At 42.2% G+C, this 13,156-nt stretch overlaps 1 protein-coding gene across 3 annotated transcripts in view; it reads left to right on the top strand.

Moving 5' to 3' along the window:
* TERF1 (telomeric repeat binding factor 1) overlaps positions 1-12,447 on the top strand; it is a 23,743-nt gene extending 11,296 nt beyond the window's left edge. The window contains exons 6-9 of one of the 3 annotated variants that reach the window (XM_025200225.1): positions 2,505-2,614; positions 4,813-4,901; positions 5,476-5,552; positions 11,797-12,447. In XM_025200225.1, coding sequence (XP_025056010.1) covers positions 2,505-2,614; positions 4,813-4,901; positions 5,476-5,552; positions 11,797-11,964 — 444 coding nt within the window. In that variant the 3' untranslated portion in view covers positions 11,965-12,447. Of the gene's footprint in view, positions 1-2,504; positions 2,615-4,812; positions 4,902-5,475; positions 5,553-9,415; positions 9,755-11,796 lie in introns of those variants that run through there. The other 2 variants (XM_006015302.3, XM_025200230.1) reach the window with 2 other exon arrangements.
* Positions 12,448-13,156: the final 709 nt, after the last annotated feature.

Raw genomic sequence — 13,156 nt, 5'->3', positions numbered from 1 at the left:
CCCCCCCCCCCCCCCCCCCAAATTAAAAAAAGATACAGGTTCTTTTTAGGGTACTTTCGGAGTTAGGACATCCTCAAGCCCATTTAGAAAGTGATTTTTCTTTTGCTGTTAACATAGCCCTTCAAAAAAGAAAGGTAAAAAGAGAGGCCTAGGATACCACTGTGCTCAGGCCCCAGCCTCTTCACTCGCAACATCAATGTTAATCCCCAATCCCTAAATCTACCTCTAGGACTTTCAGAGCAGTTCAGAAAGTGATGAGCCTCCATTTCCATTGTACAATCCATCTCTTTCTTCCCTTTCCCTCCCCCTACCATCATGCACCCCAAAGCTTGCTGTACATCCTAGGCATAGAAATCTGAGTTTGAAGGTTCTTTCCTATTCTATCTTGGCAAACTGCAAGTGAGAAGAGTTAAAGTTACCTATATCTGTGTCTGAATATTAAGAGCATCTTTTCTGGCCATTACCAACTCAAATGTGAGTGCAGCTGCTATTGTAGCTGATGATGACCCACTTGCATGGCCTGGAAAACATCATGCAGGTGAAATTCTCCCAATACTCTACAAGTGCTGTATGAGACGGGAAATACTATCAACAGTGTGTTCAGATTATTACACACAAACTGGAGATACCTTTTTTTTTTTTTTTTTTTTTTTTAATTAGTCGCAAGAATTTCGGATGTTACCTTTTGTTTGTAGCTATAACGTTTTTTTCCCTAAATGTAAACATAATCTTAAAATTTATGGTATCCCTTTCAAATATTATTTGATACATTAATAGTTGTTGTTGCTTTGTTCTTACTTTAATTTTTAATAAGCAGAATTTAGGGGTGCACTGATAGAGAATTTTGGGCCGATTGTCAATAGCCGATTTTTTTTTTTTTTTTTTTTTTTTTTTTTTTTTTTAAGGAGGGATATTGGCTGATACGAATCCGATTTCTGAAACGCAGCCTGGCAGCTTGAAGAGCAGTGTCCGGGTAGTAAGTCTGTCATGGTGGAAGGGTGTGGGGGGAGGGGGCAGATCGAGGCCCCTGCAGTGAGGGAGCAAGTGGGGCTGGGGCAGAGTGCAGGATAGAGACACAACTCATTCAGTGCGGGGGCGTGTGCCCCCGGATCTGCGTGTGAGGTAGGCTGGGCTGCCTCTGGGGGTGGTGTCAGGCTTTTCCTGGAGTGGGGCTGGGCCAGGCTGCACTTGGAATGGGTGGCGGCAGTGCTGGACGGGGGTCATGTAGGGGCTGCAGCCACCCCAAAATTCACGGTAGCTCTCCCAGTTCCCCTTCCCAGCCTGCCCCACGCACAAATCCGGGGGTGTACACACCCCCATGCCCTACTGGAGTGTGCACAGCAGCGGGAGCTGCCCCCACCACATTCCCCAGATGAGCCACGGCTCTATTCTGTGCTCTGCTCCAGCCCCACTCCCTCCCTCACCATGGGGGCCTCAATCGGCCCTTCCCCATGCCCCTGCCCTTCCCCCTCCCCTTTCACCACAACAGACTTACCAACTGGACACAGCTCTCCACACTGCTGGGCTGTGCTCCTTGCTGCCTACATGCTGTGCTGTGGCTGTGCATTTGCATTTATCAACCACATCGAGCAAAAAAGCCGGCTTTTTGGGGGTTTCTTTTGGGTTTTTTTTTCCCCGATGCAGTAAATTTTCTTTATATCAGGGCCGATCTGATTTTGAACCGATGCATCAGTGCACCTCTAGTCTTGTAAAGACAAACAGTGCCATTGATACTGTTACTATCATAACCACTCCAAATGCACCTACCGTATCCCCATCTGGTAAGCTCAAAATTTTGGTTTTAAAACTCTTGTGAGGGAACTGACAGGCCCTATTTTTATTGTTTGTTTATTTTTACAAATATTTTGAATTCTTCCTTTTAATGTTTGAACTCCCTATAGAACTGGTCTAAGATGTACCAACCACATACTTCACCTGCATAAACTTCTTTACTACATGAACCTGCAATGCATAGCTAATATATGCCATATCAACTGTGGTCCTCTTAATTTTATTCTGAAATATTGAGTGGTCTTGAACTTAATGTCCTAACTGAGCTTTAGTTCTTCATTAATGCTGCTGAAATACACTTGGCCTGGCTCTTAATGGTAAAATGTTCCTATTAGAAAGTCTACAAAGTAAGCATAGTATGGTAGAACCCAGATCATTCTTTTGGGGGTAGTTTGCAGGCACTTCAATTCTCAGCAGATTGCCAAGTGAAGGACAAGCTTTTACTTCAGCTCATCTGTCCCTCCACAGCTGATGGAAGAAGCAGTGCACATTCTAACAAAAGCTACTGCAGCACATGACTATAGCAGCACCACAGTCCCTCACAGCTTTTGTGTTGCATCTTCTAAATTCTACTGCACAGGTGAGGGTTTGTAGACCTAACCCTCTGATATAGGTGTGTTCTACAGTCTAGCTTATTCTAATGTATTTTAACAGTAATGTATGTAGTTGCTATTTATGTTAAAATAAATGTATTGCTCTTGGATTTTTCACAGGCAGCAGTGAAAGAGGTGGAGGCCAAAAGATTGGGAGGAAAAGCCTCACAAGATAAACCTGCAAGTGTTGTTAAAACAAATCATGGAAATATTTTGGAAATGGAACAAAGGTTTGTAACTGACCATCATGTCACTGATCCTTGTATGATACTGGGATTTGAAATTAAAGTCTTGTAAGCACCATAAGAATACAGAAGTGCTGCTTTAAAAATGTGCAACAGAAAAGTAATACAAACAGATGGTTCTGCTTTTTTTTTCAAGTGTTCAGTTTTACAGTTGTGGAGCATGGTGCTAACTTACTAAGCATTTCTTGAGGATGCACATGCTTGCCTTCAACAGGTTCCAGAATAAGTCTTTATGCCGTAATTGCTGAATCTGTCTAACTCTTTATTCTCGAACTTTTAGTCCTGCCCTCTGAATTTTGAGGGGCAGAGAAAATATTTTGAGGTCCCTGGCAGGTGTTAATCACATAAGTAATGTGTTAATTCCACCATAAATAGCAACATGTCACACACATTGAGCCAATTTATGGCACCATAGAATGCAAACCAGCCAAAAATGTTTCACATATTATACAAAACACTTCTGTGGGTGGCTTGTGTGGCACCTTAAGTTGATCATATGACACGTCCTGTCCCCATGCTGACAGTCTAGCTGATTGTCGGCATCAGAATGGAGGGAGACCTGGCCCAGCTGATATGGGGGAGCCCCCACCATGATTGCTGGCATAGGAACTAGGGCATGTAAACAGTAGATCTGGACTGGGGCTGGTACAGTTGGTTTCCCCCCTACTCAGCAAATCCAAAGATATGTGCTGCCAGCAATGTAGCTCTGAATTTGCTGAGCAGGGGGAGCCAGTTGTCTTCCCCACCTGGCAGTCTGATGCCAGGTGTAAAGTTCTGGAATTTCTGGTTCAAGTAGAGCCCAGGATTTCAAACTCAGGCTCCAGATGCGCTAGCAAATATAAAGGGCATGACTGGGGTCTAATTCCTGATCCCCAAAATTGCACATCCAGACCATGTGATTATTGGGATCAGGGATCTGATCCTAACAGTACCACTAAATTAATGTCTACTAGGAGCCAGAGCTGCTTCTGCCAAGAGAGAGTAAGGAGAGATTTGAGTTTATCTGTGATTTCAGTAAAATGTTCTGTTTATGGCTTGTGGTTGTAGTGAAAGAAAACTCTTTTCATCAGTAGGTTAAACTGGTTCCAAGTGGAAGAGCAATTTAACCTAAAGTCTGAAAGCTCTGTTGTGCTTTAATGATGAGGGATTTACCATTTCAGTCTAATTTTGGCTAGTCACTTTTTATTGAGTTACCACTGAATAAGTCATTGCAAATATTGAAAACCTAGACTTTATAACTTTATAACTTTGTTCACCAAGAAAGGTGTTGTGCTAGAGATGATAGCCTTCCTGTTCAGAATGTTTAGTGTTACAGTTCTATGATTGCTAAGTGGCTTCTTCTGATGGGAAGGATATTTCATCAAGGATATAAACACAGATACAAATTAGGTTCTAAATCAAGAGTAACTGTAATCTGTATAAGCCTTCTGTAAGGTCTGTACAGAAGACATAGCTGAAACTATATGGAAGTCATTAGTAGGCTAGGGGGTTGGGGTGGTGCCAGGGACTAAGGTACATGGTTGACAGCCCAGATGTTGCAAGTTCAAGGCCATAGCAGAAGTGCTCAAGGCATAACTCTGTCAGGTTCCAACAAATCTCTGAATTCTGCTAAATACTATGTCATACAAGGACAGAAAAAAGGAAAGAAATGAGTAGGCTATATAAAGTATCCAGAATGAGGGAGTGAAAACATACACAAAGACATATTTTGTTTGAAGGACTTGCTTGAAATTTAAAAGCTTTGCTATGTATTGTATGTTATTTGTATGTGTTTTGGTGGAGTAAGGGTTTCATCCAGTTCTTTTTCTTTTTTATAGTTTGCATGAATGGAAGCATTGGCTAGCAATGGAGTTGTAAATACATTTGGTAAAAGGGCTAGTATTTTACATAGCTGTTTTTGTACATTTTGTTACAAACCTTGAAGACTTCAGTAGTAAAAAGAGGCCTAGCTGGGTTGGCTAGAATCTAGCTGGAAGAGCTACAGCCTGTAGAATGATTTGGGGTATCTACTTTTCTTTTAAGTAACTTTGAAGATGTAAATCATATATCAAAGAGGTCTTCTGGAAATGCAAGAAAACAACTGAGGTAAAGAGAATTTTCTTTTTGCTCTGTCATGCGAGTTCTGAAGGCTTCAGCATTCCCAGCTGCATGTTTTAGTTCAGGTCTTCATACATGTCTTGTAGGTCACATATAGAAGCGCACACACCTTTGAACCCAGAAATGGCACCTTTTCCCAGGATAAAGAAGCGGGGAAGAACCGATGCTTGTCGAAGTTAGTATACAGTGGGTTTTATCAAGATTATAGGGGCATATGCAAAACAATTATTTATAAATAAGTTGGTATTTTGAGAGCTGTCTATATTCTTGGCTATTTCTGTGTAGCTGTCTTTCTTTGCAGAAATGACCAATCAGCCTGCTCTTCACTTGCCCACCATTTTGATTGTTTTAAAGTTGATTGTGGGGGAGGGAAACAGTAATCATTGTGCATCAGCTCTGCCAGCTTTCAAATTTGGGAGATAAAATGCCAAGGTAAAGTAGTAAAACAGTGCCTGCTTCATATTGCACTAATAGTACTCTGGGTATGAAAAAGCTAGCAGTGGAACATTAATGGATCTTTGTCTGTCTTTGGCTTTCTGGGTATGACTGCTTAGGAATTGAAAAAGAAATAGGTAGATTGAATGGCTTTTAACAAAATGAAATTCCTTTCTAAAGATGCACAAACTTACATGCATAAGGCCAAAGCGGATGCAAAATTCTGTACTTACTTTATGCTCAGTCACAGTGCATGGTATCATTGTCTATCGCTGATATTTTATTGATCTGTGTGCTCTATTTTGTCAACTTAGATTTGCAGAATGATCTGCAGAATTTGAAAAACAATGCAGAAACTTCATCTCACAGGCTAACTGGACAAAAAAAACAGGTGTGTGTTGGTTGTGTACTCTAAATGAATCTCATATTTGCATGTGTATGCAGTAGGACATATGTGGAAAGTATTATGCCACATATGAATTGGCATCTAAGTATACAATCCAAAATACCTTTGTTTAAAAAAAAGACTAGTAGCGAGAGATTTATCTGAACTCTCCTTCTATCTTATCTGGTCTGGTTCTTAGGTTGCACCTTATTTTACAATAGGAATTGGAAAGATCATTGATGTGCATTCAGTGATAGCTACAGTGCATCTTGTTGCCAGTACTCAATAGTTTGACCTTAAAGCATGCTTCACACATAACATGCATTTCTTGCATGGTGTTTCTAAATGTTTACTTCTCCAACTTCAAAGGTTTTTTTGTTGTTGTTTTTTTTTTTTAATTTTTCTCACTATTTTTCACTAACAGCTTGATGTCTGGATTAAATTCTTCAAGATCATACTTGCTAGCTAGAGCTTTAAACCAGCTAGCATCAAGAATCTTGTCACACAGTAGGCTAACTTGAAGCTGACAACTTGGTGAATATAGTAATCAATGCAAAGATGAAAACACATTATTGGAATAGCTTCCAGGTACAAATTATAGGCTGGTAAGAAAGGCAGCTTCCCAAAATGGTGTATTTCAGATAGACAGAACAGAATTATCCCAAAGATAAAAACGGTAAAACTATTCTATTTTAAAACCTAGTTTCCTTGTGTATGCTAAAACTATAGTACCACCTAATTTTGGGAAACCTAGAAATGTGTGACCAATGTGGATATATTATTAAAAGGGTATTTAAAATGGATTTGACTGTGAAAACGAGACTCTTCTATAATTAATCTGGGGTATAGTTTACTTTCTGAAGTGACCCTTATGATGACCCTTATGTAGTTATTGCAGTTTTTAGTTTTATTCCGTTCTTGTGGGGGGGAAAAGACATTTGAAGAGATGTTTAATAGGACATGCAAGGGTATTCCTTTTAGTCTTTTTCATGAGTGTACAAAATCAACAACGTAAACACTGCTGGTGACTTTGTTCCTCATGAAATGGATGAACTTTTAAACAAGGAAAATTTTCCCCTTTAACTGTCAGTTAAAAGGGCTGACTCTTCCATTCTTCTTTCCTTTAACAGAATTTACCAGTAGATTTAGCCAGTACTTTATCTAGTTCTCAAATAGGCCAGCTGCTAAGGAGAGCTATTGTTTCCAGAGACTAATATGTCCCATTTCCTTGTTTTAAAACATCTGAAATGCTACTTAATAGTGGCTGACACTGGCAAAACCTTGAGAAATAGTTATGGGACTGACTGTCTCCTCAGAAGCAACAATAGTTAACACTAAGTTTAGTAAAAAGAATAACAGAGGGCATTTATACACACACATTTTTGTGCTGCGATGTGCCGAATCTCCAACACATCAGAGCAGACTCAATTAATCTAGTCTGCTCTGCACATGAGCTGACACACTGCGCTGCATTGCATACATTTGTATAAGCAGCGAAATGCGTGTCAGTATGTAGAAAATGGTAGCAGTGCACTTTGGAACTAAAACATCTTCGGTGTGTTCTAGTTCAAAAGCATGCCACCACCATTTTCTCAGCACTGACGCACATTTCACTGTTTATACAAATGCATGTCCTGCAGTACTGGGCACTTTTAAAAGCACCTGGCGCTGTGCCACAAGCATGTGTACAAATGCTATGAGTGCCCTGACACTGTTTACCTTAAAATATACCCCTTCCTTCCAAAAACATAGCCAACTTGATTAAGCAAGTGGCTTCTTTTCTGTTGATTTCATTGCTGGTGAATGTGGCAAAAACTGCTTGTGACTTGGACACCTGACATTACACTTTCATTGCCCACTGTCTCAGTAACATGGCATATTGCACACTTACCTTTTTTCAGTAGTGCATTAGTACTCAATTACATAATTTTCAGACGTTACATTTGCATACAGACCTCTCGGAAACCAGACTATGATGGCCAAAGTTGCCAACTATGTCATAAATTGGGAGTACTCAAAATGCAGAAACACAAATATATGGAGCTACAAAACGGAATAGTAGGTGGGAAATTACTTTCTAGACTTATAAATTATCAAAATAAAAAGGAACTAATATTTTAAATATCCTTTTTCTTTAACTTCCAAGTATATTCTGTCTCCTTGCTTTCTGTACAATATGTATTCATTGACGAGAATTATTGCAATAAGTTCTGAAATTGAATCAGCTCATCACATAGTTATGTGGATTATATAAGACTGTCTGCATGCATGAAAGAATTCTGTGAATGTCACAGAAAGGGTTGTTGACTCCCTCTTCCATGCAGTCTCCCTTTCAATGTTGGCTTTGTTCACTCATGTTTTTGTAAATAGAACTTCATTGCAATGGTTCAGTGCCCAGTTTCAGCTTTTTGTTGCTACATATTTCAGTCTGATGTAATGTTATTGAAAGAATCTTCTCTAATTTCTAAAGACTTTCATTGTAAATTGAACTTCTACAGATACAAGTGTCATTCTTTTATTTATGGCCTAGGGCATTACAGGAGCTCAATTCTATAGCTATTGTATGGTAAGTCCTTTACCAACAAGTCCAAATTGAAATTCAGTATGGCTTCTTGCCTGAACAACGATTTCAAATTTGACTATTTTTTGTGTTTAGTATAATAAGATATAGGTTTGAGAGAGGATTTCTGGGGATTTGGAGGCCCTTGATGCATATTCAGCCGAACATAAGCTACTAGTGTGCCACTAACCAAAGGACTTAATGTGACATTTGTATGTGTAGATGGTAGGGCTGTGCGAAACTTCAGCATCTGTTTTGTTTTGGATGTGTTTCAGCTCCCGAAACACCAAATCGTAATGGAAGGCCAAGAAGAAGCTCTGAAATGAAACAAAAGCATCCAAAACATTTCAGAGTTTTGGGGCCAGGCTTGCAGGGAAACAAAATCTAAGGGGGAGGGGAAAGATTTGCGCCGCGGGGGGGTGGGGGCGGCAGCACTGCTCTGATATTGACATCTCTAGCTGGCCAGTGTCTGATCTTTCCCTGAGGTCCGTTCCAATCTCAGTGCTCTGGGGAAGGGACAGCAGCCTGCTGTCATCCCACATTCCAATCTGGGGGTCTGTGCCCCCCAGGAGGAGTCTAGCACAGCCCTGCAGCCCTCCTGCGGGGTACATGCCCCCGGATCTGCGTGCGTGATAACAGCAGGCTGCTGCTGACATCTGGAGCCAGTGCCAGCACCCGAGTCTGCTCAGAGCAGCCCGCACAGAGTACCGGAAAGAACCCAGTGCTGGTGCTGGCCTTAGCCAGCAGCAACTGCCTGCTGTCATCCTGTGCGCAGGTCCAGGGGCCCATGCCCCCCGGGGAAGAGCCTGGCACAGCCCTGCAGCCCTCCGGGGAGGCGTGGGCCCCTGGATCTGCATGTGGGATGACAGCAGGCTGCCGCTGCTGACAAGTGATACAAGATTTGCTTTGAACAGTTTGAGGTGCAGTTTCACAAAAACCCGTGCACCTACCTCCTTGTAACTTGGCAGGCTTCATTCCCTCAGAAGGGGCTACTATCCCTGCAATTTTCATCCAAATCAGGCAAAAAATGACAAAGTTATAGGTAATATAGTGATTCCCCATGGTAGTCTATGCCCAAATCTCTGACACAGCGTAGAAATTCCAAAACAGTTTCGGCCAAATCAAATTGGAACAGTGATCCAAAACACCGAATTGAATCGCTGTCCCTCCAAAATGGCCGAATCAGAATAGAGCCGTTTCGCACAGCCCTAGTAGACTGTTCCTGTTCATTATGCACTTCATTACGGGAATGCGGATGGTAGAGTAGCTAGAAGGCCTGGGCTCAATTTCTGGCTTTGGTCTGTTGCAGCTTCAGGGTCGTCTTTTACATAACTGTCCACAGAAGATAAATAATCTGATATACAGAATACAAATATGAAAGATACTGTTGAACCTGCTTGGCAGAACTGAAAGGAAGTTCAAAATGAGGATCAACCAAAAAAAACCCAACCCAATAATACTACCAGTTCTGCATGTACAAAACCTAATGCTTTCTCCTAGAGGCTACCATTTTTGGTAAGGCAATTATTTGCTATAAAGACTCTAAAACTGATAAAAACAGATAATTGCTAACAGCATGTATGTTTGGCTAAGCATTCAATAACTTTTTGTCCCTCCTTTAAAACATATATACATACAAGCTGGATATTTATGCGCCTAGTAGAGTTGTAGAATCATCAGATTGTACATGCAGAATCTGCAGTGTGTATTTCTGAAAGCATAACATTTGTCTTAAACTTAACCATTTGTAACAAACTTTACACAGACTGTGCTGGTTTGAGCCTTTTTCAAAAAGTTGGTAAATGTCAAAACTTCACTACAGGGCAGTTGCACAGCCTAGCAGTGTCTTGTGCACTTTTACCTTAAATTCTCGAAGCAGGTTTTTTTAATGTTTTTTTTGTTAACTTTTTTTTTAAGTGAAGTTCATCCAACATTTTAGGAATAAACTTTGGAAGGAGATTTAAGCAAACTAGAGAAGCTTGATAATTTTACATATTTCCATTTAAATTTGTTTCATTTATGTTTGCTTCTTTTTTTTTTTTTTTTAAGCATAAGAACAGTGCCTGTTTTTATAGCAGTTGTATTAGGACTCATTTATGCTTATTGGTAGCTACCGGAAGGTACCAGTTACATAATAACACAAGTAAGAAAGGGTTTGGAAACAGCTTTTGTTTGCCAGCAGTGCTTTATAAAATTGTGCTTTTGGTAGCATTTTCAAAGCAGCTTTACCACTTCAGAGCTCAGAGTGAAAAAATATCAATGTATAAACATATGAAAACCATTTTTCCATATAAATTGCCATAGAACAGGGGAAGAGAAGATAGAATCATATTTGGAATCTGCAAGCTGTTACTGTTGCTTAGTTCCTAGCAGAAAAAGGTGGCTGGATCCAGATGTGGAGGTGCATGTGGTTTATGGTGCTGCAAACTGCATGCTTGATGCATTAAAATGTGCCCCATGTTGCAAAACCTGCTACCAGGTAATCCCTCCTGGGAGACTTGTAGGCTTGTGGCTTGCCTGCTGCAAACCAGGGCCTGGGCAGAGCCCAAGCTGCTTACAACAAGGAACTGCACCAGGGTCCAGAGCCCTGGCCAGCTTCGTTGCTGGTAGAAGCTCACATATGCCTCACGGAGCATTGCAAGGAAGAGGTCAGGGCTGTGCTGCCACAAGGATCGGGCCCCTCGCAGCTCCCCTGCCATCTGTCATGCCAGCAGCTTCTAAGTGTGCAGCTGCCACCGCCATGGAACCCAGGCTGCTTGCAGAGGGCAGGCTGCAAACAGCTGCACTCAACTCCACGGCAGTGGTGGCTGCATGCACAAGTCAGGGCACACTGCGGAAAGGGGGCTGGGGTTGCATTGCTACAGGCCCCTTCCCTGCCATGCACTGCATGGCACATGTGCAACCACTAGCGGCCACAGAGCCAGGCCAGGGCTCCAGACCTGATGCACTGATTGCAGCCTCTGAGCTGCCTGCCACAGAGCTTGAGCTGCTTCCAGCAGGGCTTGTAGCCTCCCACCTGCTGCAAGCAGTCTGGGCTCTATGGCTGGCAGCAGCTGCCCAGAACCCGGGCTGGTGTGGCATGCCTAACAAAATGGCCTCATGTGCCATGCTCTGGTACACATCCCAGGGGTTGCTGACCCCTGCTCTAAAATATGTAACACAGGGGTGGGCAAAATGCAGCCTAGGGACTGGATGCGGCATGCCAGGCCATTCTATCCAGCCCGCAGGGCCCCTAAAAAATTTAGAAAATCAATATTTATCTGCCCTGGGTTGCCTGTCACGCAGCCCTCGATGGCTCATTAAGCGGCCCTCTGCCCAAAATAATTGCCCGCCCCTGATATAACAGGTAATCGTTAGGCTAGTTTCATTCATTCTTTAAGGTTCTGATCTTTAAAAGCAGTTGTGTGTGTGGCCCATATTCATACCTGAATAGAACTTTGCCATTCTTTTTATACCTTCACTTCCCAGCAGGCTCACTTTTGAAGTCTGCACAGTACTCCACTGTCACCTATCATTACACTAGCTAGTAATATCCAATAGCAGAAGTTGTGCGTAAATTTCCCAACATAATGGAAGAGTATTGAAGTTGCAATATATAAATTTCTGAAAATAGTTTCATTACCAGTATTTATACTAACTGTTGAATTTAAGCTTCCTACATCAAACTTAATGTGTATTCTCTTATTAAAGCGATGGACTTTGGAAGAAGATAAGAAATTGGAGAAAGGAGTAAAGAAGTTTGGCATGGGAAACTGGGCTAAAATTCTGATCCATTATGACTTCAACAATCGAACTGGTGTCATGTTAAAAGATAGGTGGAGAACTATGATTAAGCAACATAAGGTATCTTTGATGTAAGGAAAAGCATTAACTTTTACTAAGTTTTATCCAAGAAAATTATTTTTAAATTACCTGCCTCTTCTTTCCAAGTAATCTTGGTTTGTCTTTTGGCCATTGAAATTATTTTGAAATAATTCCCTGTGTATTGAGTTAAAAGCAGTTGTGTAAAATAAAAGTGATGATAAAAGTTCACTATTAACTCCTGTCTTCTTCAAAATATTAAACATATTAAAAGAAAGTGATTCTGCAGAGCAAAAAGTACTTGGGTTTGTTTCAACTGGACAAAGTTCAGTTTCAGAACAGTTAACATCCTTCAGTGTTAGTACAAACAGGTTCCATAACTGCAACCTGAACAGTAATGTGTAAACTTTTTATTTTTAAGTATTTATATGATGTAATGCAACAATGGGTATTTTATCTAGGGGTGCACCGATAGAGATTTTGGGGGCTAATACCGATAACTGATTTTTAAGGAGGTATGTTTACCGATACCAATCCAATTTCCAATACGCAATCCTTCAGCTTCAAGAGCTGTGTCCAGCTGGTAAGTCTGGTGTGGTGGATGAGAGAGGGTGTGGGAGGGTGCAGATCAAGGCCCCTGTGATGAGAAGGAATGGGGTTGGGGCAGGCACTGATCAGGTGGGGCAGGGGGGGGCATGGGACGGCTGCAAGCAGCTCATCTGGGGGGCGGGGTGTGTGCCCACCTAGGTCTGTGTGGTGTGGGGCGGGCTGCAGCTGCGGGCTGGAGCTAGCGCGGGGTGGAGGCACAGCTTGTCAGGGGGTACAGGAAGGCGGGGGGTGGCTCCTGCCCCTGCACGTGACTCCACCAGTGCTCATTTGGTGGCTTCTGCTGCTGTTCCCACTGCTTGTCTGGGAGGGAGGCGTGTACCCCCAGATCTGCATGGAGCCGGGTGGGCTAGGGCTGGGCTCTTCCCCGCCGGGTAGGTCTGGGGACATAGATTTCATAGACATTAGGGCTGGAAGGGACCTCGGAAGATCATCGAGTCCAGCCCCCTGCCCAAGGGCAGGAAGTCAGCTGGGGTCATAGGATCCCAGCAAGATAAGCATCCAGTTTCATCTTGAAGGTGTTCAATGAAGGCGCTTGAACCACCTCCGGTGGCAGGCTGTTCCAGACCTCGGGGGCTCGGACAGTAAAGAAATTCTGCCTTATGTCCAGCCTGAAACAATGTTGAAGTAGTTTGTGACCATT

This window comes from Alligator sinensis, unplaced genomic scaffold, assembly GCF_000455745.1.
Source record: "Alligator sinensis unplaced genomic scaffold, ASM45574v1 scaffold71_1, whole genome shotgun sequence".
NCBI classification, from domain to species: Eukaryota; Metazoa; Chordata; order Crocodylia; family Alligatoridae; genus Alligator; species Alligator sinensis.
The sequence above is the reverse complement of the archived record's forward strand: the minus strand, read 5'-3'. Positions and strand labels throughout refer to the sequence as shown.